Source organism: Neomonachus schauinslandi, chromosome 1 (assembly GCF_002201575.2).
Source record: "Neomonachus schauinslandi chromosome 1, ASM220157v2, whole genome shotgun sequence".
In the NCBI taxonomy this organism is placed as follows: domain Eukaryota; kingdom Metazoa; phylum Chordata; class Mammalia; order Carnivora; family Phocidae; genus Neomonachus; species Neomonachus schauinslandi.
The window spans coordinates 126,497,499-126,524,149 of NC_058403.1; the positions used below are offsets into that span (position 1 = coordinate 126,497,499).

The 26,651-nt window shown below is 41.3% G+C and overlaps 1 protein-coding gene across 3 annotated transcripts in view; it reads right to left on the minus strand.

Moving 5' to 3' along the window:
• Positions 1 to 14,930: 14,930 nt before the first annotated feature.
• The window catches only part of ACP3 (acid phosphatase 3), a 44,960-nt gene continuing 33,239 nt past the window's right edge, over positions 14,931 to 26,651 (minus strand). The window contains exon 10 of one of the 3 annotated variants that reach the window (XM_021678895.1): positions 14,931 to 16,109. In XM_021678895.1, the coding sequence (XP_021534570.1) occupies positions 15,991 to 16,109 (119 nt within the window). In that variant the 3' untranslated portion in view covers positions 14,931 to 15,990. Of the gene's footprint in view, positions 16,110 to 25,314; positions 26,431 to 26,651 lie in introns of those variants that run through there. The other 2 variants (XM_021678893.1, XM_021678894.1) reach the window with 2 other exon arrangements.

Genomic DNA, 26,651 nt, shown 5'->3' on the forward strand with positions numbered 1-26,651 from the left:
ATATAATTTTCCCCTTCTAAGTTCAAAGACCTCCTGAATTTTATGCAGGGCCTCTTATTTATGAATCCCTCCCTTAGAGTAAAAGCTCTTTCAGGTGTGGCAGACTGCCTGTTCCTGAGAAGGTGGCAGCAGTGTTCCCACGCCTACAATGCTCTTTCAGTATATGACTTTGGCATTCCCCCATCAAGAGGTAGACTCTTTCTCCATTCCCTTGAGTCTGCCTGTGACAGCTTTGACCAACCGAATATGTTAGAAGTGATGCTATACCAGTCTGAGCATGGGCCTTAAATGATCTGTCAGCTTCTACTTTATTCCTCATAGAAGCAAGACACCATGTAAGAAGTGCAATTAACCTAGACCACCATGCTGTAAAAAACCTAACTAAGCTCTATGAAGAGGACCTGGAGGATGAAATGCCATATGGAGAGAAAAGGTCACCAAGGAACACTGAAGTACTGGACACTTGGGTGAAGAAGCCATATTGAAAGTGGATCCTTCAGTCTTAGCCATCTTACTTGATGCCATGTGGATCAGAGGTGAGTTTCTCCCCTGAACTGTTCCAGAATCCCTGACCTATAAAATTGTGGGCAAAATAAAATGGCTGTTTCAAGCCACTGAAATTTGGGGAAGGTCATTAGAGAGTAACAGAACTGAGGACCATGACCATGTTCCACATGTCTTTTGTATCCTTCACATTAATTCGCAAATTAACAGGCAGAGAAGGGGAACTCTGGAATTCTTGACATAATGAGGTTTGCATGGCATTTTGTTGTCATTAAAGAACTATGGGGAGTAACATCATAGAATCAAAGTATATTGTCCAATAAATGCCCTATGATTCTTTTTTTTAAAGATTTATTTATAGGGGTGCCTGGTTGGTACAGTCAGTTGATCATCTACCTTCAGCTCAGGTCATGATCCCAGGGTCCTGGGATCGAGCCCCGTGTCGGGCTCCCTGCTCAGTGGGGGAGTCTGCTTCTCCCTCTGCCTCTGTCCCTTCCCTTAGCCCATGCTCATGCTCTCTCTTGCTCTCAATAAATAAATAAAATCTTTTAAAAAATATTTATTTATTTACTTCAGAAAGAGAGAGAGAGGGATAGAGCATGTGAGTGCACGAGTGGGGGGAGGGGCAGAGGGAGAGAATTTTCAAGCAGTCTCCCCTCTGAGAGAGGAGCCCACCACAGGACCCATGAGATTATGACCTCCACAGAAACCAAGAGTCAGATGCTTAACCCACTGAGCCACCCAGTCTCCCCTGGCCTATGATTCTTAAGGTACCCAGCCTGCTTCCCAAGATCTCAGATTAGCCCAGGACCCTGAGATCATGATGTGAGCTGAAATCAAGAGTTGGTGACTTAACCAACTGAGCCCCCAGATGCCCCCAAATGGATCTCTCTTGAAATATTTTCAGTGACTGCTGAATTATTTAAGTGGTTCCTAAAATACATATGTGCCGCATGTGATTTTAGATAGTGAGCAAATCAACTCTTTATGGTTATAGTAGTTTATATTTGGCTTGTATATTAGAATATTTATGGCAAACATTTCTGGGTTCACACATAGTATCGTATAATATTTTAAAAGGGGTCAATTAAAAGCTACATTAGGCCGTGAATGCTATACCTATGGCCCAAATGGTGAAGATGAAGCTAAAATGCTTGAAATTGGCATGTAGAGGTTGCAAATACAAAGGAGAGAGGAATACAGAAATGGAGTCATTTAAGTGCACCTGGATGGCTCAGTGGGTTAAGCTTCTGACTCTTGATTTCAGCTCAAGTCATGATCTCAGGGTTGTGAGATTGAGGCCCGAGTCAGGCTCCGAGCTGGACATGTGGAGCCACCTTAAGACCTCTCTCCCTCTCCCTCTGCCCCTCCCCACCCTCTCTTTCTAAAAAAAAAAAAAAAAAGAAAAAAGAAATAGAGTCACTTATTCACAGTCACTTGACCAGCATCCAGGGCTAGCAGTTCTTTGCATTAATTTATTTTATGTTAGACCGCTCTAAAATAGGCAACACTATTTAGAGTCTATATCTGCCTTCCAAAAGGACAATGTATCTTTAATGGGGCAGCAGTAATATTTTCATTTCAGCGTGTTTCCCCAAAAAGGATCATTAATTATGGTCTACAAAACACTGGTCTCCAAAGTTATTGTGTTAATTTGGTAAAAGTAAATTCTCATCAGGTTGACTAACTATTGTCATGTGCTCTGGTTCATGTGCTCTGGTTTCTGGAAACTTGCCCTTATTTATTTATTTATTTATTTATTTGGTGTCAAGGTTTAGCACTCTTTGAGGGGCTTATAATGGCCTTGCAATACTAATCAGCTGTTCAGTTGTGAAGATACGATTTGGCAGTGTTTTTGCAGCCTGGAAATGAGGGGGAGATCTAACAACTCGGAGTTCTCAGCACTAATTTTTTGTTAAGTGGAGCTAAGGGAGAGCTGAGTTATTAACACGTATCTGATTATTTCATCAACATATTAGATCGTTAACTTGAATATCTTAGCCCCAAAATGTCATTCATAAAATCGTGAGAGTATCTGATCTTATCTTCATATCCTATTGCACTTTAAGGTCATGTCTATGTGATTGTGGCAGGTCAGATTGAATCAGGAGAATAACATATTTTGTGAGTATAGATAGAGCTCCTTCCTAAATCTTTCAGGGATTTTGAAATGGCCAGATAGGAATGTTATTATCCTAAATAAAGTTAAAAAAATTAAAAAACACCCAACTCAATTTCATTAAAAGACATCAAGTTTGAAATTACTAAAATAAAACGACATTCTACTTGAATGGGACTCACATATCATCTTAGCGGTCATTTTCTTTAGGCATTAACATCGCACAAGTGAGACATTTTGGACAGAAGAAACACAACAAAAATAAAATAAGAATGTGATGTGATTTTCTGAGAATCTTACCTGAGTACTTTTCCTCAAAGGAAGGTAGTATGGTTTAGCAGTTTAAAAACGTGCTGTCTAGAAGAGGACATCTTGGGCTCAGATCCCATCCTTGCCACATTCCAGCTCTGTGACAGTAGGCAGATCACTTAGCTTCAGTCTCCCCATCTGTAAAATGGGCATGATATTACTATTGTACCTACCTCACAGGACTAGCACATAGTAAGTGCCATATAAGTGTTCGTTAAACGAATGTACAAAATTTCTTTTTTGACCACAGGAATGTTTCAGGAATGTTTCATCAATTACTTTAGTGAAACTAGGGTGTTCCCAGTTCACAAATTCCCATTCATACGGGTACTTTTCCACATTTTAACAAAGAGTAACTTCTTAGGAATTGCATATATATAAAGGTAAAATGTTTAAATTATGAAAATAACAGCTTCTTAATGTCTTATGTTTGGAAACTTCATTGCATTAAAAGCATTATAAATGCTTTTCTCATCTCCATTTGTCCCCGTCAGTCTTTTGGAAAACCAAGGGAGGTAATTTTGTACATGATGAATGATATGAACTGAATGTCACCCTCGAGAGGCCAGGAATATGATCTGTGTAGAAAGGAAAAAGAAGATGAACAAAGTGACTGTTTGAGTAACTTGGTAGCCTACTCTACCCAGGATTTCCATGCTGTGAGAAAGGACCATTCATGATTTTCTGCGGACTCACTGGAGAGAGAACACAAACGCTGCCTGGAAAAGCTGCTTCACCGTCTGATCGTGGGGTTGACTAGATCCTGCCTGAAATCACCAAGTTACTGAAGGGCCCCCATTCACCAGCAGTCTGTTCAATTTTGGAGACATTGTCATGTCTGCTTCATTGAGGTCATTGAAGCCTGGGCACAGAGGAGGTAATTCACATCTATAATTATAAGAAAGAAGTTAACCTATAGCAAGAGATTAAAGAAAGAAAGCTATTTACCACCTATATTCAATATTAGTCTACTTGAAATTATTCTATCATTAACAAGATAACAGATCTTTAGAAAACCACTCATTTGCTTGTTTTTGGTTTGTTTGCAGTATCTACCTTCCCACTGAATTGGTAATAACTTAAGCTGGCCTCACTGTGGAATCTTCATGTTTTAATGACTTTTATTTTCTATGCATTCTATTACAGTTCACCTTGTGCTAAAATCTAGTTGCTTTGAGGGCGCCTGGGTGGCTCAGTTGGTTAAGCAACTGCCTTCGGCTCAGGTCATGATCCTGGAGTCCCTGGATCGAGTCCCTGGATCGAGTCCCGCATCGGGCTCCCTGCTCGGCAGGGAGCCTTCTTCTCCCTCTGACCCTCCCCCCTCTCAGGTACTCTCTGTCTCTCTCATTCTCTCTGTCTCAGATAAATAAATAAAATCTTAAAAAAAAAAAAATCTAGTTGCTTTGATTTTTCCGGAGAACATTAAGAATATTATATTCTCTCAGAAATAAATCCCCAACCAAAGTAATATTTTTAATAAGATCTCGAGTTTTCTTATTCTTCCACCAAATGAAACTTTTCATCATTTTAATAATAGTTGTCATTTCAAGATGTGGTATAAGAAGATTGGGGGAAAAAAAAACCCTGCTTTCAAGATTATACAGAGAGTTAATGAAAAATGACATCTCATGGTTATTTCTTTTAACTTTATAAAACTCAAAATCATAAATTTTTAGCTGGGAATGATAAATTCCTGTCTTTTCATTCAATATTTTATTTAACAAACCCTTATATGGTGTTTACTATGTGCCAGGCACTGTTTCTGGTGCTTTACAAATATTAACCTGTTTATTCCTATAACAATTCTCTGAGGTAGGTACTATAATTATTCCCATTTACAGATGAGGAAACTGAGGCATGGAAATGTTAAATAACTTGCCCAGGATCATATGGCTAGTAAGTGGCAGAGCATGGATTTGAACCCACGCAATTTGGCTCCACTACCTTATTCTCTTTTGTTCCCCATGTTTGATAATGCTTTTGAATAATATTCTCCTTGAGTCACTTCACGAAAAATAGTACCTTTTTTTCATTTTTAAATTTTATTGTTATTATTTTTTTAGAGGGGGGTAGGAGCAGAGAGGGAGAGAGAGAATCTTAAGCAGGCTCCACACCCAGCTCGGAACCTGACACCAGGCTTGATCTCAGGACCCTGAGATCACGACCCCAGCCAAAATCAAAAGTTGGCCACCCAACCAACTGAGCCACCCACACGCCCCAAGAATAGTAACATTTAACACATAAGTACTTGACAAAAATTTGGTTTAAAAGACTTGGCTCCTCTTCTATAAAATTTTAAAATAATTTGATTATAGGTAGATCAGACATATATGTGAATAGACATTGCCAAAAAAAAGGAAAAAATACACTTATAAAGATTGAAGAAGGGACATATGTGTTTTATTTTCCCCCATCTATCTTATTCAAGTATGATTTACTTTGTACAACGTATGTAAGGGGAATGGAAGATAGACAGGAAACGGTGGTACTAACAAGTACCACCAAGTTCTTTTAGAAGATACAACAACAAAGAGTTACATATTAAAGTTTGGCTTTAGGGGCACCTGGGTGGCTCAGTCAGTTAAGCATTTGCCTTTGGCTCAGGCCATGAGCTCAGGGTCCTGGGATCCAGCCTCCTGTCGGCCTCCCTCCCTACTTAGCGGGGAGTCTGCTTCTACCCCACTCCCCTCCCACTTTCCCCTCTTCCTCTCCCCTCCCTCTGTCTCCTCCCCAACTTCCCTCTTCCCTCTCCCCTCCTCCTCCCTCCTGCTTGTGCTCGCTATCTCAAATAATAAAATAAAATCTTTAAAAAAATAAAAAAAATAAAGTTTGGCTTTAAATTTTCTTTGGTATGTTACTTAACTTAGCTTTGGTATTGGTATATTACTTACTTAGCTTTGGTAAGGTTACTATTTGCCCCAGGTTTTTTCAGGGAAGTTACTGTTTCAAATATTTTATTGCATTGTAAGTTTATTTTTCCTATGCTTGGGCCTGGGAATATGATCACTGTAAACATATTTCTATTCATTTAATAACACAGTCAGTTATTTTGGGAACCACAAATTGTGAATGGCTGACCTTTTTGAAGAGCCATCACTCTTTGTTCTTAAAACCACAATTTTAATAGGCCTTAATTCTTTAATTTTCTCTATTCTTCAGGTGAGACTTACTAAAACTACATTTCAAAATGTGAGCTTGTTTCCAACTTCTTCTATGATTCTTTTTTTGAAAATACATTTTTGATGTCTACTTAATTAAGGCAGTTTATACCTCTGAGTTACTTCACAGACTCTTATTTTTTTTTGGACTCCATCCCAGGACCCTGAGATCATGACCTGAGTTGAATGAGCCACCCAGATGCCCTACTTCACAGACTCTTGATGGAGTAGATAAACCTAAGTAGCAGGTAAGTGTTCTGCTCAGCCTGAGGGCTTTACTGCATAGTTTAGAGCAGGGTTTCTCAAAGCAAGGTCGGGAACAGCCTATAGCAGAATCAGATGTGATAACTGCTAAAAAGGCAAATTTCTAGGTTTACTAAATCAGAATTTCTGGGATTGAGGACTGGGAATCTGAATTTTTAACAAGCATACTTGTAGATTCTTTTTAAAAAAATATTTTTAAAAAGATTTTTTATTTATTCATTTGAGTGAGAGAGTGCACGCTCCTAAGAGAGAGAGAGAAAGCACGAGCAGGGCAGAAGGGCAGAGGGAGAGGAAGAAGCAGACTCCCCGCTGAGCAGGGAACCCAATGCGGGGCTGGATTCCAGGACCCTGAAATCATGACTTGAGCCGAAGGCAGCCACTTAACCAACTGAGCCACCCAGGCGCCCGCATCCTTGTAGATTCTTATGCACACTGAAGTTTTGAGAACTACTGGTTTAGTTATAGTTTGGCAATGTCTCTGTAATCAATGAATTTGAGGTGGGGCTTCATGAAACCCCTCCAGCTTGAAACTGATCAAAAGGTGATACAGTTAGCACCAAAAGTAATATCGGTTCGGTAAATCAACAAGTATTTATAGAGAATGCAGTTTGAATCAAACCAATGTATATTCTTGAACAAGGGTGCGAAAGGAATCTTAAGAATACAGGCGTACTTCATTTTATTGTGCTTCATAGATACTCTATTTTTTAAAAATTGAAAGTCTGTGGCAACCCTGCATTGAACAAATCTATTGGTGCCATCTTTCCAACATCGGTTGCTTACTTTGTGTCTCTGTGTCACATTTTGGTAATTCTTTTTTTTTTTTTTTAAAGATTTTATTTATTTATTTGACATAGACACAGCGAAAGAGGGAACACAAGCAGGGAGAGTGGGAGAGGGAGAAGCAGGTTCCCCGCCGAGCAGGGAGCCCGAGGCGGGGCTCCATCCCAGGACCCTGGGATCATGACCTGAGCCGAAGGCAGACGCCCAACGACTGAGCCACTCAGGCGCCCCACACATTTTGGTAATTCTTGCAATATTTTGAACTTTTTCATTATTATATTTGTTATGGTGATCTGTGATCAGTGGTTATGACTTGCTGAAAGCTCAGATGATGGTTAGCATTTTTCAGCAATCAAGTGTTCTTTAAGGTATGTACATTTTTTTTAGACATAATGCTCCTGCACATTTAATAGACTACAGTACAGTATAAATATACCCTTTTTTTTTTTTTGAGAGAGAGAGAGCATGAGCAGGGAGGTGCAAAGGGAGAGAGAGAATCTTTTTTTTTTTTTTTTAAAGATTTTATTTATTCATTTGAGACACAGAGATACAGAGAGAGAGAGAGCATGAGCAGTGGGAGAGGCAGAGGGAGAGGGAGAAGCAGACTCCCGGCTGAGCCAGGAGCCCGATGTGGGGCTCGATCCCAGGACTCTGGGATCATGACCTGAGCTGAAGGCAGACGCTTAACCATCTGAGCCACCCAGGCGCCCCGAGAGAGAGAATCTTAAGTAGGCTCCACATTCAGCAGTCTGAGCCCAATGCGGCGCTCTATCTCACAACCCTGAGATCATGACCTGAGCTGAAATCAATAGTCAGATTCTCAATAAAATGAGCCACCCAGGTGCCCCAAATATAACTTTTATATACACTGGGAAACCAAAAATTTCAATTGACTCATTTAATGCAGTATTTGCTTTATTACAGTAACCGGAACTGAACCCCAATATCTCTGAGGTATGCCTGCATATGAATATGTGTTGATTAAGACTTGGAATTAGGCAGATGTCTTGTACCCCCAACAGCCCGCTCCCATGAGACTTGGCCTCTCCAGACACTTGCCCTCTTCCAGTTCTGGTCCTTGTTACTGTACATACCTCGTCAGCCTGCCTTGGGAACCCTGAGCCCTCCGGGCCTGTGGACCCCAGCCAGTCCAGAATCACCTGCATGGCCTCTAGGGTGGAGGGAGCACACCGTGCAAAATTCTTTCTGAGGGAGGCAATTTAGACTGCCCACAGGCAGTCCCCATTTGGACTGGCTGCCGGATAAGGTCTATACCAATAATCGAGGCTCCCGGGTATGTCTTAGTGAAGGATACCCCGGCTGCTCGCCAGACCCCATTCTGGAAAGGCAGTCCAGATTCCTCCAGCTTTAACTTGAGGGAGAATATGTGCACTTGTGTAGGTTAAGATTGGAATTCGGAAGATGCCGGATACCTGGAACAGCCTCTTCTTTTGACCCAGCCTACCCCTACACCTGCCCTCTTCCAGTTCGCTGGCTCCCCAGAACTGTGTGGTGTGTGCAGGCCCAAACCACACCTTGTCAGCTGGCCTTAGCCTGTGGGGCACTCCAGGCCTGTGGAGCTCCAGAATGAGCCTACAGGGAGGAGGGAGGCCAACTCCCCCAAAGCTTTCTGAGTCTGCAGCTTTAAACTGGCAACAGCCCCAGTTTGGACTAGCTGTTCGATGGGGTATTGGCTTCTCCATCCAGCAAGTGTCTCTTACTGGAGGATATCCTGTGCACCCCAACTCTGGCAAGGCAGTCCAGATTTCTCCAGCTTGGCCTTCAGGGAGAAAATGCACATTTGTGTCAGTTACGGCTTGGGTTAGGCAGATGCACGTACTCCTGTGGTCCTGCCTCTCCCTATAGGTGCTCTGTTCTAGGTCCCTGGCTCCACTGGAACATATCTTGTCAGCTGTCTCCAGGCCTGCAGAGTTTCAATCAGTCCTGAACCAGCTGCAGAACCCCCGGGGTGGAGGGAATCCACCTCCCAAAACTCTTTCTGAGACAGTAACTTTAAGCTGGTGACATCAGTCCCCATTTGGAGCAGTTGCCTATGGGGTCCTGTGTTCGTTCACCAGTCATCAAGGCTCCCAGGTTTCTCGTATTGGGGGATACCCTGGCAGCCCACCAGGCCCCTTCTTGGTAAGACAGTCCAGACTTCTACAGCGACCTTCAGGGGGAATATGTACGTTTTGTGCAAAATTAACTGGAAGGACGAGGAGGCCATGTGGTTTAAAACCAGACATATACTGAAGGGTAAAATTTGGTGACAGCACTACAAAGGAAGGGCCAAGTCCTTGAGGCACCGTGAAGGAAAAATAATATAAGCTAGTAAAAACAGAAAACCCACTTAAAGAAATTATGTATCTGTGAGCTTTATGAAGGCAGGGTCTACAAATAATTTAGTACTGTATTCCTTATATCAAATAATGGCACAATGGTACTTAACCTTTCCTTGAGCTAGATTCTCTTTGAAAAATATGAGAGAGGGATGCCTGGGTGGCTCAGTCGGTTAAGCATCTGCCTTCGGCTCAGGTCATGATCCTGGGGTCCTGGGATGGAGGCCCCGCATCAGGTTCCCTGCTCAACGGGGAGTCTGCTTCTCCCTCTGCCTGCCACTCCCCTGCTTGTGCTCTCTCTCTCTGACAAATAAATAAAATCTTAAAAAAAAAAAAAAGAAAAATATGAGAGAAACTAGGTACCCTACTTCATTCTAAGAGTGGGCACTTAGCAAATGTTGGTGAGATTAAATTAAATTGTGTACATAGCGTTATGTCTTTTTTTCTTTTTCCTTCACTGAATGGCATGGCTAACTTTCTTAACTTTGATGGACACAGTTATAGACCTCTTTGCTAGAAAAACAAACTCAGGGTTTCCTGTTTAGGGAAAAAAAAAAAAAGACCTATTGCACCTAACTTCCCTTCCTCCCAATGTTTTCCTGCAGTAATATAAAAGATGTTAAAAATAAGAATGAAATCTTAACAGTGCTACAGAGAGTGGCAGTGGCAGATCAGATATCTTGTGAAATTCTTCAAAGATAAGCAGATAAGATTGAACTGATGAAGAAGTCAAAATGGGGAAACTGTAGTCAGACCCGCAAGAGATGAACGTGATTCATTCTGAGGGAGCCACAGATAAGGTTGGAGCTTCGCTCATCACATTGTAAGTAATATTCCAAGCAAACGAGAATCTTAATGCAGTTATTCAAGAAGATATTTGTTGGGAAAACAGATATACATGACTAAAAGGGAAATTAAGACCAGCCATCCCTACTAATCCATAGAATTCTTCATTTGTGGATTATGATTCCTGAATATTTGAGAAAAACCCAGAGCATGAAAGAGAAAGTCCAAGATTAATAAATTAAAACTGAGCCCTGAGAAACAGAGGTAATTTAGGGAGCAGAGGAGAACTTGAAAAAAATTCCAAGTAGGATTTTTTTTAAGATTTTATTTATTTATTTGAGAGAAAGCATGCACAAGCGGGGGTGGGGGGCGGGTGGAGGGGCAGAGGGAGAGGGAGAAGCAGGCTTCCTGCTAAGCAGGGAGCCCAACATGGGGATTGATCCCAGGATCCTGAGATCATGACCTGAGCCGAAGGCAGATGCCCAACCAACTGAGCCACCCAGGCGCCCCCCAAGTAGGATTCTTAAGGATTCAAGAATAGATTACATTCATAAAATAAGTGGCCATTATGAAAAAGGAGCAATCAATAAATAGGAACGTATTCTTAGAAATAAAAAAAGAACAGAGTTGCTGAAGACTAAATTAGTGTTCTGGAAAATAAAATTTCCTAGGATGTAGAGAAATATTAAAAAGCTGGAAAACAGGTGAGAGAAGTTGAGCATGGAGGATAAATCCAGGAATTTCAAGTTCAAGAATACAATTTTCTTGAGTCAAAGACAAGTATAAGCCAGATTTAATTAGACAGGAAACAGATACACATGCCTATATACATTCTAGTGAAATTTCAGAATTCCATGGATAAAAAGAATATCTTAAAAAGATTTAGAGAAAAAAAAGAAGAGAAAGAAACAACACCAGATTACTTACTTTGGATGAGAATAATACCAATCAGACTTCTCATCAGCAGTCCTGTATGTTAGAAGACAACAGAATACTACATTCACATTCTGGGGCAAAATGGTTTTCAACCTGAGAATGTATACCTTGCTGACTGATAGGTAAGTGGAAGGGCAAAATACACACATATTTGGACATGTCAGAATCAGAAAGCTTAGTGCTCAAGTATCCTTTAAAAAATTACTTCAAGAGGGGCACCTGGGTGGCTCAGTCGTTAAGCGTTTGCCTTAGGCTCAGGTCATGATCCCAGGGTCCTGGGATCGAGCCCCGCATCGGGCTCCCTGCTCGGCGGGAAGCCTGCTTCTCCCTCTCCCACTCCCCCTGCTTATGTTCCTGCTCTTGCTGTCTCTCTCTCTGTCGAATAAATAAATAAAATCTTTAAAAAAAAAAAAAGAAAAAAATTACTTCAAGAAAATGAAAAAAAAATAGTACAAGAAAGAGGACACCATGCATTATAAGAGCAGTGAAAAATGTGAAATTTCAGAAAATCTAGGTATAAGTATAGCTCATAAAATTCATGCTAGTCACTAGAAGAACTAAAACCAGATATTGTTGACAGGATTGCCTCTGATGAATGGAAGTGGGTAGAAAGAACTTTTACCTTGTATTTTATACCCTTCTGTATTAATGATTTTATTTTTGTTTTAAATACAATTTCTTGTAACAAAAAATTTGATAAAAAATTTAAAAGGCACTCCTCCCCCAATCTAACAGTACTTATATTCTAAGTGTGTTGTCAGATTCCTTCTTTAGAAATTTTATAAGAAGATGAACTAGTTCATTTAGTATTGGATGGTTTTGGAACAAGTCTGGGGTGCTGCTGTTAAGACAGGTCTGCAAATAAAACATTTCAGAAAAATCCTTGATCAATTCAGCACACATACAAAAACAGTCAGATGTATACATATAAGAAAGATGACTTTCTTTTCTTCACAATAACCGGAAAGTGAATCTTGCAAATTAAAAAAAAACTAAAAAAAAAAAAACAATCCAAAACTTTCTGTTTCAAAAAGTTTGTCATCTTGTGGTCTAAAGTGTAATTGTCTAATATGGTAGCCACTGGTCACATACGGCTGTTGAAACTTGACATGTATCTAGTTCAAACTGAGATGTGCTGTAAGGGTAAAATACACATCAGATTTCAAATACTTTAAAAAAAAAAACTGAAAAATATCTCAATAATTTTTAAAAGACTAATTACATGTTGAAGTGTTTTTTTTTTTTTCAGAGCACTGGGTTAAATAAATTTTATTAGAATTAATTTTATGTTTATTTTAAAACCCATATGTGGTCCTTATTTGTGGCTTGCATTGTGTTTCTATTATTCAGCCCTGGTCTAAAGCATCAATATGTAGCACACATCCATTACTACTCAAAGGGGGTTTCTATAAAGAGAGTTTTGAAGGAGAAAACTCACATTTTGGCTTTCACTTGCCAAGAAACTCCCCTGGCAATGAAGAAAGGATCAATGCTAGCAATATTAGAACAAGACAGAGTGAGAACAGGAAGTTGGGAGAATAGGGAACATGACTGAATTCAGGGAGAAGAAATGCCATTTCTAATATAAAAAAGTTTGTTGGTTGAATGACTTCCAATAAAATGTTTGCTTCTAAGGCTTGTACTCTTTTAATACCATAAATTATTCTTTTTATAATCATATTCTCTTAATAATTTCTTTATGCAATGCCATTCTAGCTAGGAATTCTCTACCTACAATTTCCTTAGAACTTTACTACATGTATATTGATATTTTTTATGTTAGGTCATTTTCCTACATTGATGTGGTAATTACTACATTATTCTAATCCTGTACAAAGGCCTCTATACTGATTCAAATTGCCCAAAGTGGGCAATACATTGCAGAGCAGAAGTTATCTCATTCCTAGTAGTTATCTTTCAAACAATATTTATCCTCGCGTCAACAGAGCTTCTCTGACCCATCTGAAAAGATCACTTTTATCAGTAGAGGGAATTTGCATATTTTTCTGCAAAAGATGGATGATTAGCTTATTTCCTGAGGAATGTTACAGTGCATTTGTGTTCTCTTCTTTGTCACTATGGATCATTTCTCACTTGTGATTTTTATTCTGTCATGGACTATGAAAAACAATTACAGTGTTTACCAACAGAGCAGCTCTGTGGAAGGTAAAAGAAACAATTAAGTTGGGAGTGAGAGCTTTCTTTACAATAATCAAGAGATGGTAAAGGAAGAGAAATGGGGGATATTAAAAAAAAATCCAGGGGCTCCTGGGTGGCTCCGTCGTTAGGCGTCTGCCTTTTGCTGGGGTCGTGGTCCTGGGGTCCTGGGATGGAGCCCCGCATTGCATCGGGCTCCCTGCTCAGCGGGAAGCCTGCTTCTCCCTCTCCCACTCCCCCTGCTTGTGTTCCCTCTCTCGCTGTGTCTCTGTGTCAAATAAATAAATAAAATCTTAAAAAAAATTCCAGAAACAATAGAAAGTAGGGGTCCTTTTAGCCATTGCCAGTATTAAAAGATGATATCAGGGAAAGGTTGTGAATGCTTTTACATTCTATCAACCCTGTATAAGGCTGTTGTTGGGGTCAAACACCTTAATAATCACATTAGGTATGGACAATTTAGCATTTAGGTCAGTGATTAGCAAATAGGTCCTCTATCAATGTTAAGTAAGTAAGAAAATCCATGACTTATGGTTCTATTTTCTACTATTTTCAAATCTCATGACTTATTAGCATAAGATGTTATGGTCTCGTTACTAAAATGGCTGGCTACTTTACAGAGAGAGTAATTTGTCCTTTGTTCTTGCTGCTATAGATGTTTTTCCCCTTCTCAGGTTGAGAATGAAGCCAGATCTTGCATTTCTTTGCCTACGTGCCTTTTGTGTTGCAGGAGGAAGCAGCAGTTGCCAGGCAAGAGAACACAACTTCCTCCTTCGCAGGCTTTTTTTTTTTTTTTTGCAATAGCCTTGGCTCAGGGAGAATTATATAGAAAGTGATAGAGGTAAGTGCTTGAAGTTTACAGGAGAAAGCTGTGGAATCCAAGGGGAGAGGAAGATTCCTGAGACTAAGAGATGGGGCAGGGTTCTAGGAGGGTTTCTGGTTTATAGGCATCACCCCAGGAAGGGGACTGGACAATGTCAGGATGGTGAAGTCCAAGTGTGTGGCCTTGGAAGCCATGCACAGATGTCCTGTGCCTACCTTCAGGAGACCATGTGGGAATGGACAGTGTGTTTACTGGAGACCAGTGTGGACAGCAGCCTAGACTAGGACCCTTATCCAACTCTTCCTACCAATTACGTTCTGGGACCTTTAGTAATACCTGAGAAGGTAAAGAACCTACCAATGAATGAGACTGAATTTCCCACCAGCTGGATGGTTAAAGGCTCAGCGTGGGATAAGATTGTTTAGAATACATTTCAGGCTAAATGCAATGGTATCATTCATGAAAGTGCTTGCTTGGACAATGACCAGTCCATAGCATGAAATGAACAGGTATTCACCAAACATGAGAACTAGATGTGACTTCTATGTTCATCTAGTCCAGACTCTTCATTTTTAGATTACGAAACCAAGGTTTAAGACTTAAAATAGGGCGCCTGGGTGGCTCAGTTGGTTGAGCGACTGCCTTCGGCTCAGGTCGTGATCCTGGAGTCCCGGGATCGAGTCCCGCATCGGGCTCCCTGCTCGGCGGGGAGTCTGCTTCTCCCTCTGACCCTCCTCCCTCTCATGCTCTCTGTCTCTCATTCTCTCTGTCTCAAATAAATAAATAAAAAATAAAATCTTTAAAAAAAAAAAAAAGACTTAAAATAGCTTGTTCCAAGTTGTTGGTCTGAAGCCAGGGCAGAGCTGAGGCAGGGTGTCATCAACCTTCAGCTCACTTTTCTTTCTAGTTTGTCACTTGAGAAATTCAGATCTATTTGTGGTGATCAAATACATTATTATTTCATCATGGCCATGAAGAGTTCTCATCAAAGTAAATCTCTTACTTTTAAGATAAAATAAAGAAATCGGAACTATAAAAGTATCTAGGTCTGATGATGGTAGAGGTAAAAAAGAAGAAACGTGGCTGCCTGGAATTTCTAGTTATTTCCCATTATAGAAGTTGTGGGGAAAATGACCCGAGCTACCATTACAGTAGTTGATATTACAGGTTCTGAGAATGAAATACCTCTAAGGCAGTTTCAATACAGCTATGTGCATGTATGTGTCTTAGCACATATATGCACATACAGAAATCTGTTAGCTACCAAACACTGGGTAGGAGTTTCTTTTCAGGAGTGTGTACATGTTTGTATTAAATCTACTTAACAGCTAAAGAAATGATTTATTTATACCTTCTAACTGGGTCTTACTTCTTAAGAATCATCCTACATGATACTACTTCTAGTTTAATTGTCCTCATTTTCCAGTCTTCTTTAATCTATGTCTTTGTCACACATTGTAAGCTTTTGCTCTTTGCAGGAAAAAGGCTGATTGGAGTTCGATTTCTTCTTTCTTTCTAGAAATCCATGCCAGAGAGTGTAACTATCCTTTGCAGAAGAGCCTCCTTCTAGCCAAGAATGAGAAGCCTGCACTACAATGAAGAGTGTAACCATCAGGAGACCTAACCAGGTAACCTGGGGTTCATTCTTCAGTCCCTATGAGCTCAGACCCTGCTCCAGAGAGGCTCGAAAGGAAGGGTGTGGGGAGGGTGATGTCCACGTGGTGAGAGCCTGTCCTTCGAATGAGGCATCACTGAGAGATGCTGTGTCCCAGGAGGATGGTCCGGTGTGTCCGCCCTTAGCCAGCCATCTATTCAGATGTTCCGATAGGGGTCCCTGTGCCAGCAGGGCCCGTGGCGGAGGAGGGTAAACAGCAGCACCACTAGGACACCAGACATCAGGCAAAAGGCAACGGCAAGGGTGACCCTTAGGACTGTGGAAAAATTGGAAGAGCAATAATGTAAAATTAATGGATTAGGAAAATATAAAGATTGTAAAATTAATAGGTGAGCAAAACAGGAAGAGCACACATCAGTGCCTTGATGGTAAACTTCAATGGCATTTCTGAAGCAACCTTGAAATCAGCATAGTGTTGTTTTTTTTTTTTTCAAGATTTTATTTATTTGACAGAGAGAGACACAGCAGGAGAGGGAACACAAGCAGGGGGAGGGGGAGAGGGAGAAGCAGGCTTCCCGCGGAGCAGGGAGCCCGATGCGGGGCTCGATCCCAGGACCCTGGGATCATAACCTGAGCTGAAGGCAGACGCTTAATGACTGAGTCACCCAGGTGCCCCAATTTCTTTTTTTTTTTAAGATTTATTTAGGGGTGCTTGAGTAGTTCAGTTGGTTGGGCATCTGCCTTTGGCTTGGGTCATGATCTCAGGGTCCTGCCCTTCCGCTCATGCTTTCTCTCTCTCTTAGATAAATGAATGAAATCTTTACAAAAATAGATTAAATAAATAAAAGATTTATTTATTTATGTGAGAGAGAGAGAGAGAGAGAGAAAAAGGCCACAAGCAGAGGAAGGAGCAGAGGGAGAGGGACAAGCAGATTTCCCACCGAGCAGACAGCCTGATGCAGGGCTGGATCCCAGGACCCTGAGACCATGACCTGGCCAAAGTCAGATGCTTAACTGATGAGCCACCCAGGCACTCCCCTCTCTGGCCTTTTTTTTTTTTTTTTGATTAAAGTATTTCTAAGGTCCTTTCCCAGCATTAACTTCATGCATTTTTATACAGTTAAAATGATCAATTGCTCATGGTCTCAGGGTCAAAGGAAATACTATCATTAATTGGGTCTAAAAGAAATGGGATAGCATCTTCTAGCTTCCGAATATGATTTTCAGTAAATATCTTTTAGAGAGGAAACCTTGAGTACCTGTTAACAATGGCAAGCATTTTTGGGATAACTGTGTACTATTGCTAATGTGTACCTTTATTTATACATATCCCTTTCATAGCTGACCAGTCATGGAAAGATATATGGGGTCATTTTTTATGAGATGCTATTCATTCTTTTATCTGGAAAATGACCTTACACACACACACACCTTAGTCCATGATACTGTATACATCACAAATATAAATTTGTACCATCTCTAAATGTATGTCTGATCTTCACTAAAAATAAAGGATTGCTTGTTGGCTTAAGACAGTAGGAGAGCAAACATCTCTCTGATCCTGGCAGCTCTGTCTACAGAAGCCCTAGTGCTCCACGGAACACAGTTGAAAATCACTTATTTAACCTAACCTTATCATTGCAGAGATGAAAAAAAAAAAAAGTAGAGGGATTAGATAATTTGGCTAAGGATAAGCAAATAATTGTATTTGGGTTGGAATATGTGGGCTTATCAGTCTCATGACTTAAAAAACCATCTGTTCACTAATGACTTCCAAATTTAAATCTTCCCCAAACTCAAGACTCATATATCCAACTGTGTACTTGACATATTCCCTTGGACATCTAATAGGCATTTCAATCTCAACAAGTCCAAAAACTAAACTCCTGATTCCCTTGTGTCCTCCCCTACCCCAAACTCTGTTCTTCCTGCAGCCTTCCCCATTTCAGTTGATGGAAACTTCCTTCTTCTAGCGTCTCAGCCCCAAAGTCTTGGAAACTTCCTTGACTCCTCTCTTTCTCTCACATTCTGTAATCAATCTGTCAGGAAATCCTGTTGGTTCTACCAAAAACTATATCCAGAAACCAGGGATTTCTCCTCTTCTCTGCCACCGCCCTGTTTTGAACCATAATCAACTTTTGCCAGAATTATTACAACATCCTCCTGACTTGTTCCCTAGTTTCTATCCTTTCTCCCCTACAATCTATTTTCAACACAGCAGCCAAATGACTTCAAGTCAAATCACGACACTCCTCTACTTAAAACAAAGTCTGCAATGAATGCTCATCTCACTCAGAATGAAAGCCAAAGTCCTAATGATAACAGTTTATGAGACTCTATATCATCTGGCCTGATTAACCTCTTGGCGTTCCTCTCCTACCACTCTCCTTTCACTTACTCTTTTGTCCACATGGGCCTTCTTGTTGTTCCTTAGACATGCCAGAAACACCCCCATTTACTGCCTTTGCTGTAGTTGCTACCATCGCCTAGATGCTCTGCTCATGAATCTCTGCTTAGGTAACTCCATCACCTTCTTTGCTCAAATCTCATCTTCTTCTATTTTTTAGATTTATTTATTTGAGAGAGAGAGGGAGGGAGAGAGAGTGAGTGAGCAGGGGGAAGGGCAGAAGGAAAGAATCTGAAGCAGACTCCCTGCTGAAACTGGAGCTCGATGTGGGGCTCGATCCTACAACCCCGAGATCAGGACCTGAGCTGAAATCAAAAGTCAGATGCCTAACCAACTGAGCCACCCAGGCACTCCTCAAATTTCATCTTCTCAGTGAGGGCTTTCTATTTAAAGGTGCAACCAATATGCCCCTTCCCCACGCCCACCCCCAGCTTGACACTTGGGATTCTCACCTTCCAAAGTATTTATTTATTATGTTTACTATTTATTACCCATCCCTCTCTCCCTCTAATGGAACATAAGCCTCATGAAGGCAGAAATCTTTGTCTTTTTTGTTCATGAATATATCCCAGGCACTTAGAATAGGACCTGGCACATGGCAGGTGCTCAATAAATATTTGTGGAAAGAATTAATGATCTAGAACTCACAGGTTCTCAATTCGTAGTTCAGTGCTTTTCTCATGATGTCAGGATGCCTCTTAGCATCATGAGAAGGTGAATATTAATAAAATTAGATCCTGGTGCCATTACCACTGTGAATGGAGTTATAATATAAAGGTGGAGGGAACTGAATAGACTTGAGGAAGGAAGGAAAGGAATAAATGGAAATGAGGGAAGAAGGCAGAGACTAATGAATCTTTAAAATTAATGTTCATGGGTGACTTTCTGTACTTGGAAATTTATTTTCAATTTTTTTGGCTATGTTGTCATAGTAGTCCCATGGAATATGCTTTCTCAATCTTTTTTCCTCCTTCATTCTTTCCCAGACATGCAGTGGGCACACACCATATGCTAGGCCACCTATTGGCCTAACCCAGTATTGGGTTCTGGGGTTCCATGATCCCTGCTTTTGGGATCATCAATATCTAGTGGGAGAACCAGATAGACAATTATGAGATCATGTGATAAATAGTAAAATAAAAGTGTAAAAGACTTGCCATTGGAGTAGAGAAAAAGCTGAGATTAATACAAAGCTTTCTATTTAGAAGAGAAAGAGGTTGGAAAGCCTTCTCAGAAAATGCTAAGATTTGAGCTGGACTTTGAAGTAAATAAGACTTTGCCATGAGACAGAATGAGTTGCACAAGAGTGCCAACGAGCAGCTGCACGTGGCTGGAGTATAGTTCCTGGTGAGTTGAGACCAGAGAGGTAGGTTGGGGCCTAGGTCTTTGAAGGTCTGGTTTGTCATGGGGCACGTGGAAATCATCAACAAGTATGACACATGGAAGTGACATGGCCCAATTTGTGTTTAAAACAAGAAAACAGGGCGCCTGGGTGGCTCAGTTGGTTAAGCGACTGCCTTCGGCTCAGGTCATGATCCTGGGGTCCCGGGATCGAGTCCCGCATCGGGCTCCCTGCTTGGCGGGGAGTCTGCTTCTGCCTCTGACCCTCCTCCCTCTCATGTGCTCTCTCTTTCTGTCTCAAATAAATAAATAAAATCTTAAAAAAAAAAAATAAAACAAGAAAACAACTGCAGAGAAAGATAGGATGGTGGAGACACTCTAGGCCTGCTGCCTATAGAAATGCCTTTGACAAGATACTGAGGGCTCAGTGCTGGACGTGTGGTCCTGACGATGCGGATGAGGGAATTCTAGCATACTCCTGAAGTAGAACCGATGGGCTCTGTCATGGATAAATGTACTGGTCAAAGGAAGTGGAATCACGACCACTCATGGGTTCTAGTTTGGGTGAAGAAGATGATTAGGCTATGAACTGAGATTGGAAACACATTAAAAAGGGTCAGTTTGGAGTGGAGGAGATAACATAAAATTTCATTTCAAATGTAGGCTTATTATCCTCGTAGAAAGGGTCAGTAGGCAGCTGGAAAACACAGGTCTTCTGTATGGAGACATGGAAATAAGGATTGTAGGTGTAGAAGATGAAGGCCTGGGTAATAGTGGCCCATGGGGAGGGTGGAGTGAGGGCACCAAGGACCTGATCATTTAGGGGGCTGGAGGAAGGTATGAGTCTGAGGACATAGAAAACACTCAGGAGAGATTCTCTCTCTCTCTCCTTAATTTTTTAAATTATACACTACCTTGTGCTGTGAAGGATTTTGTAAGTTTGACAGAGTAATGTTCTAGAATCTGAGAAAAAGAGGGAGTGATCCGTCGTATCTTACTGCAAAGAGACAGTGCTGGAAATGACTGAAAGCCCTCTCACCACATGGGAGCACGAGAAGGCTGCTGAAGGCAGTGTGAATCAGCACTACTTTTCTGAAAACTATTTTGGCAATAAGTATTAAAAGCCTTTTCCTCTTGCTGTTACTCCCCAAGTCCTGTCTACACTTCCTCTTTCCCCTTTGAATAAGTCTGCCCTCACTCTCATCCTTGGATGACTGCAACAGCCTCCCAGCCATGCTCCCTGCCTGCAGTCCCACTGCTCTCCAGTCCACGCTCCCCACTGAAGGCAGAGGTCTTTCTAAAACAAGAAGCCTGTCCCGTCATAGGTCCTCTGCCTAAAACCTTTCTTTCTTTTTTTTTTTTAAAGATTTTATTTACTTGAGGGAGAGTGAGGGAGAGGAAGCAGGGAGAGGGGCAGGAGAGGGAGAAGCAGACTCCCCGCTGAGCAGGAAGCCTGACTTGGGGGCTCCATCCCAGGACGCTGGGATCATGACCTTAACCGACTGAGTCACCCAGGTGCTCCTATCTGCCTAAAACCTTTTAATGGCCAGACCTACTCAACTTGACCTGAGACACTTAATGCCCACCTCCTCAGCATCTTTGCGCTCTAACCAGACATACTCCTCCTAATTCCTAAAATGCCCCATGCTGTCTCTAGCCTTTGGGCTTCTACACATTTTCTTTTGTTTGTAACATTTTCATCTTTCCTCACCTCCACTCATCCAGTTAATTCTTTCTCTCCTTCAGGCTTTGGTTTAAACATCACCCCCTTTGAAATGTCTTCTCTGACCTTTTAGACTTAAGCGAATTGCCTTTCCCATATGTCCTTTACTATAGTATTCACCATACTTAAAACCATTAGGGCTTGTTTAATTCTTTATCCCCCTGTCCTCCTTGCCTGCCTCCCTCCCCCACCTCGCCAAGGGGTCTAGGTCACATGGGGACAATTTTCTTGTCTTGTTGCTGTTTCCTCAGCAGACTTAATGCTTCCTCTATAGGCACCTATTAGGTACATAATAGGTACTCAAAAAATAGCTACTGTTTATTAAATATTCATATTCTTTGATCCACTAATTTAATTTTGGGGAATTTTGTCCCAGGGGGATGAATAGTCAACAAGCCAGTGTAGGATGGAGAAGGAAGATGATACAGTAGAACTATGGTGTTGACGAGTGTGAGGCTTGAATCCTGACCCTACCACTGGCATGTTATTTTCTGAGGCTCAGTTTTCTTCTCTGTAAAATGGGGATATGTGATATTGGTAGGAAAATGAAGACAAGTTGCTGAATTAGGCACCAGTGACTTTCAAAAGGGATGTTTCCAAAGAGAGATGGAGGGAAAAACGTCATTTTTTCGAAAAGTTCAGGAGTGAGAGAGAGATGAGGAAATACAGAATGTAAATGATTAGTTCAAGAAAATTGGGATTGAAGAGAGTGAGAGCAGGTGCTTGGAGCTGTTCTTTGATGAGAGATTTGGGCATGTTCCTAGTAGAAGGAAGCCAGTGCAGAGGAAGTAAAATGAAGCTAAGATTCAGCGAGGTCCCAGGAGATGAGGGGTGGGATCATATGCATGAGGAAAGGAGTTAGGTAACTCAAGGAGGAACATGTTTTCCTGAGGGGCAGCAGAAAAGGCAGGTTTGGGCTACTAAGATATTTTGAGGTAGTGACAGGAGAACCTAAAAGACTTTTCAATGGACTATCTTGCTCTTCTCAGGATATCTCATAAGAATTAAAGAAGCCAAGATTAAAAGTTTGGGGAAAATAACAAGGCTTTCCTGTAGAATATAGGAAAAGAGTCCAGTAAGGGTGAATACGTTTGCCAAGCAGTGTTGAAAGATCCAGCTGGGGTTGGAATAGAAATTTCAATATTCCTAATTTGCAGTGGTAACAATAGGCTTCTGCTTCACTCAGCCGGTCAGAATGCAGAAACTGTGTGGTTGGTTTAATCTAGGTTGGATATTGCTGTGGTGGGCAGGGTACGGGATGGACCACTATTGTGATATCAGAATTGCCTAGATGAGGACAGGGAGTGAGGAGTGAGTTGGTGTATACCAAAGCAAGTTCCCAATGTCATTAATGAATGATGACACATGTCCTGGGAAACTGATGATAGTGGCAACAAGAATGAGAAACAGGTGCTGTAATTGGCCTTCTCTCTGAGGGAGGGGAAGTGCTGGAAGGGGTATCATGGAACAGGGGCTCTAAATAGCAATGGGGGAACAAGAGAATGCCCAGGTAACTATGTGGAAAACAACCATATAACACAGACAAATTGGCATATACATATGTATATGTAGTCAGTGACTGGGTCTTTATAGTACAGTCACATTTGAGGCTCATTAATAGCTTTTCTCCCCTATTTATTGAACAATTAGGTTCTAGGCTTCTGATATCTGGGTCCAGCCATGAAGAGGTCAGGCTAAGTATGAAGGGCTGAACATTTATTTATTTATTTTTAAAGGTTAATTTATTTATTTTTAGAGAGAGAGAGAGAGAGAGACAGAGTGGTGGGTGAAGCAGATGGAGAGGGAGAGAGACAATCTTAAACAGATGCCCTGCTGAGCAGGCAGCCCAACTTGGGGTTGGATCTCACAGTCCTGAGATCATGACCGGAGCCGAAATCAAGAGTGGGACGCTTAACCAACTGAGCCACCCAGACAACCCAGGGCTGAACATTTATTCAATTAGTAAATTTTGACTGAAGGTACCAGATTCTAGGCATTGTCTGAAGAGTCAAGGAGGAAAAAGTTCTGGATCTTGCCTTGGGCATGTGCATATTTAATGTGCAGAGTCTCAGCTTTACAAAGATTATAAGGGGAAACTAGAGCTTCCCACCAGTAATTCTCCTTCCCACTAAATATGTGATGTTGGAGATTGAGAGAGGGTTTGGGAGACGGCTAGCAAAGAAAGTCTGACAGTATCAGTAAAATTTTGGAATTAAGGAAGTATTTTCTAAATTTTTAAAAAGATTTTATTTAATTATTTGAGAGAGAGAGAGAAGCAGGAGAAGTGGCAGAGGGAGAGGGAGAAGCAGACTCCACACTGAGCAGGGAGCCCAATGCGGGGCTTGATCCCAGCACCCTGGAATCATGACCTGACCTGAAGGCAAATGCTTAACGATAGAGCCACCCAAGAAAGTCCCAAGGACGTATTTTCTAAAGAAAGAATTTTATCATTTTCAAGTAACGTAGTATGGAACTTAGACTTATGAATTTCCCAGCAAAGATTCTGCTTAATTTAGTTGATAGGAGAATGAAATTGATTGGGTCTACTAGAACTGGTGAATAACACTGCTTACAGGTATGGGTAGGATTTCATGGGTGGCGCCGTTGCCAGGCATTCTGCATGTCCAAGATTTGTCCTGTATTTAATGGTCTGTCCTGCTTTCTGTATTGGCTTTCTCAGGACACCCGAAATGTTCTGTAACCATCTTTTTCCCCCCCCAACATATAAAAATCCAGCAGTTAAAGCTATTATTCAAATGTATCTGAGCACCCTATACTTTTATTTGCTAAATTTTGTGGCCCTACTAAGGAATCATTCAATGTCTATAACCTTGTGTACTTTGGCCTGCTTAATGGTGTCTCTGTCAAGGCAAATAGGACTGCCTGTTCCAGGAATTTCCCAACACTGATCACAGTCTGTCTTTCTGAAATTTTTACCCAACACTGATCACAGTCTTTCTGAAATTTTTACCTGCTGCCCCAAGCATCACTCTTTGAGACCACGGAACAAATCTAATCCTTTTTCCTTAAAGGAGTTCAGTTATTGAATTCACTTTGTTGGAGACCACCTCATGTTATAGACTCTTTTTTTTTTTTATGATTTTATTTATTTGTTTGACAGAGAGAGACACAGCTAGAGAGGGAACACAAGCAGGGGGAGTGGGAGAGGGAGAAGTAGGCTTCCCGCTGAGCAGGGAGCCGGATGTGGGGCTCGATCCCAGGACCCCAGGATCATGACCTGAGCCAAAGGCAGCCGCTTAACGACTGAGCCACCCAGGCGCCCCTCATGTTATAGACTCTTAATAAGCTCCCTATGAGCTAAAACCAGTGGTGTGCTAGTAAACTGGATCAAAAACACACACAAAAAAACTTTGATTTGTGGCATATGCTGATTTCTGTGGTGAAAATGCTCCTGCTCTGACACCATGACCAATTTCACACAGCTGAAGTCAAGTCTTTGAATTCAGAGTTGGGAAGGGATGTGCACATTCCACTCTTGAGGTTGGTAAGCACTAGCTCCAGCACAATCCCTAAGTTTTCTTTTTATTGACATATTTTGTAATTAGTTTCACTCTTTTTGAATACTGAGTTGTTGATACTGGTATCTTTTTTTTTTTTTTGAAGGTTTTATTTATTTATTTGAGAGAGAGTGCACACGAGAGAAAGCACGAGTGGGGTGAGGGGTAGAGGGAGAAGCAGGCTCCCCACTGAGCAAGGAGCCCAATGTGGGGCTCGATCCCAGGACCCTGGGCTCATGACCTGAGCTGAAGGCAGATGCTTAACCATCTGAGCCACCCAGGCGCCCCGACCCAGAATCTTCTGCTGAGTAACTCCCCTATCCTTTCCAGGTTCAAGCCACTAAGACATTTGATAAATGGCTTTCTAGTACCTTGTACCACACCATTAGAAACCACCATCCAAACTGATTTCAGATGGTGCAGCTCTTACCTCTTACAGGTAGCCTTTTGTGCCATTCCTTACTGACTCCCTCCCTCTGAATCCAGTTAACTCTTGTCCCCTAGCAACCCTTGTAGTAAGATATAAGCCTTGTTATTCTGTGTAATCTGTATCTTTTTGCTTCCCCGCTACATTGTACATTTTCCAAGGGTGTTTTCTTACAAGTTCCCCATTAATAGATGAAGTAGAGCCATCCATCAGCTTAGCCTTTTTCTGAAGCAGTAAAGTCCAAACTAAATACATTTTCAATGTAAAATATTCATCTAAGCCAGTCAAAATCATTTTTACTTTACATTAATATTTTCCCTCTGGTTACATTAAAATAAAATCCCCAAACAAAACTAGAACCCCTCAAATCTGTCCTTCCGGGATTTTATTCTAATTAAACACACACACATTTTTCACAATTCATTATAAAAGTAATGTTTTTGAACTCCCTACTAGTGATTTTATTCACTCTTTTACATTTGGCTTACTGCTGGAGGAAAGGTACATGCACAGGGGAGGAAGGGTAATTAGATGGTAGCGCTGGGGCAAATATTTACTTGGGAAAAAAATAATACAAATAAATATATGAATCACTGTCTAATGTCAGTCATCCCATAACCCACTAGGCAAGGGAATGGCTTTGCTCTGGACTCTGGCATCCAGTAGAAACCATCTCTAGAAACCATTTCATCTTTATCTGTAACAGTAACGTGGCACAGTGTTCTCTAGACGTGTTGCATCTGCCACCCGGCAAATCTACAGGACTCTAAAGAGTGTCATTTGCACACGATTTCTTCTCGTACAGTGAGTCGTTTCCGCAGGACCTGTGAGCTTGCTTAGGTTTTCTGAAGGTATCAGGATCAAAGCCTTACACATCCCTTTTGTCCCCAGAAAAGCTATCACACAGCCATACCTTTGACATTCCAGTGAGTTTTGATCTTGGAGGCATTTAGAACATTCTTACATTTCTAATTTTGTTCCAGTCTGATACATGTCATTGTACTTTCTCTCTTAAATCAACTCCAGAGTCAACATCTCTTACCATCTTCAAGAGAAACCACTGACGTAGGGCTCTCATCTCTGATGTGTTGTGCACCTAAATAAAATTACTTATTCGCTAGGATGTTTGTGCTCCAAGAGCTGTCGTATATATTATAGACAGCAAAGTTTTCTGGCAAGTTTGCTTTTGGTTTCTTCAAAAGTAACGTGGATTTTCCAGGGCTAAAGGACACAAAGAGGTATTTACTTTTCAGATTTCCTACCCAATACGTTTTAACATAAATAGAAAAAGATAGTACCAGTTTCCCAGTGTAGATGATTTCTCTGGATCGCTCCACTGTATCCATTTCTCTGCCTCTCCTTGTGAGAAGGCTGGAACTAATAGATAAGCTGGTCCTTTGCCCATCTGCCTAGGATTAACTTCTTCCCTTCCTTGCTCTCAC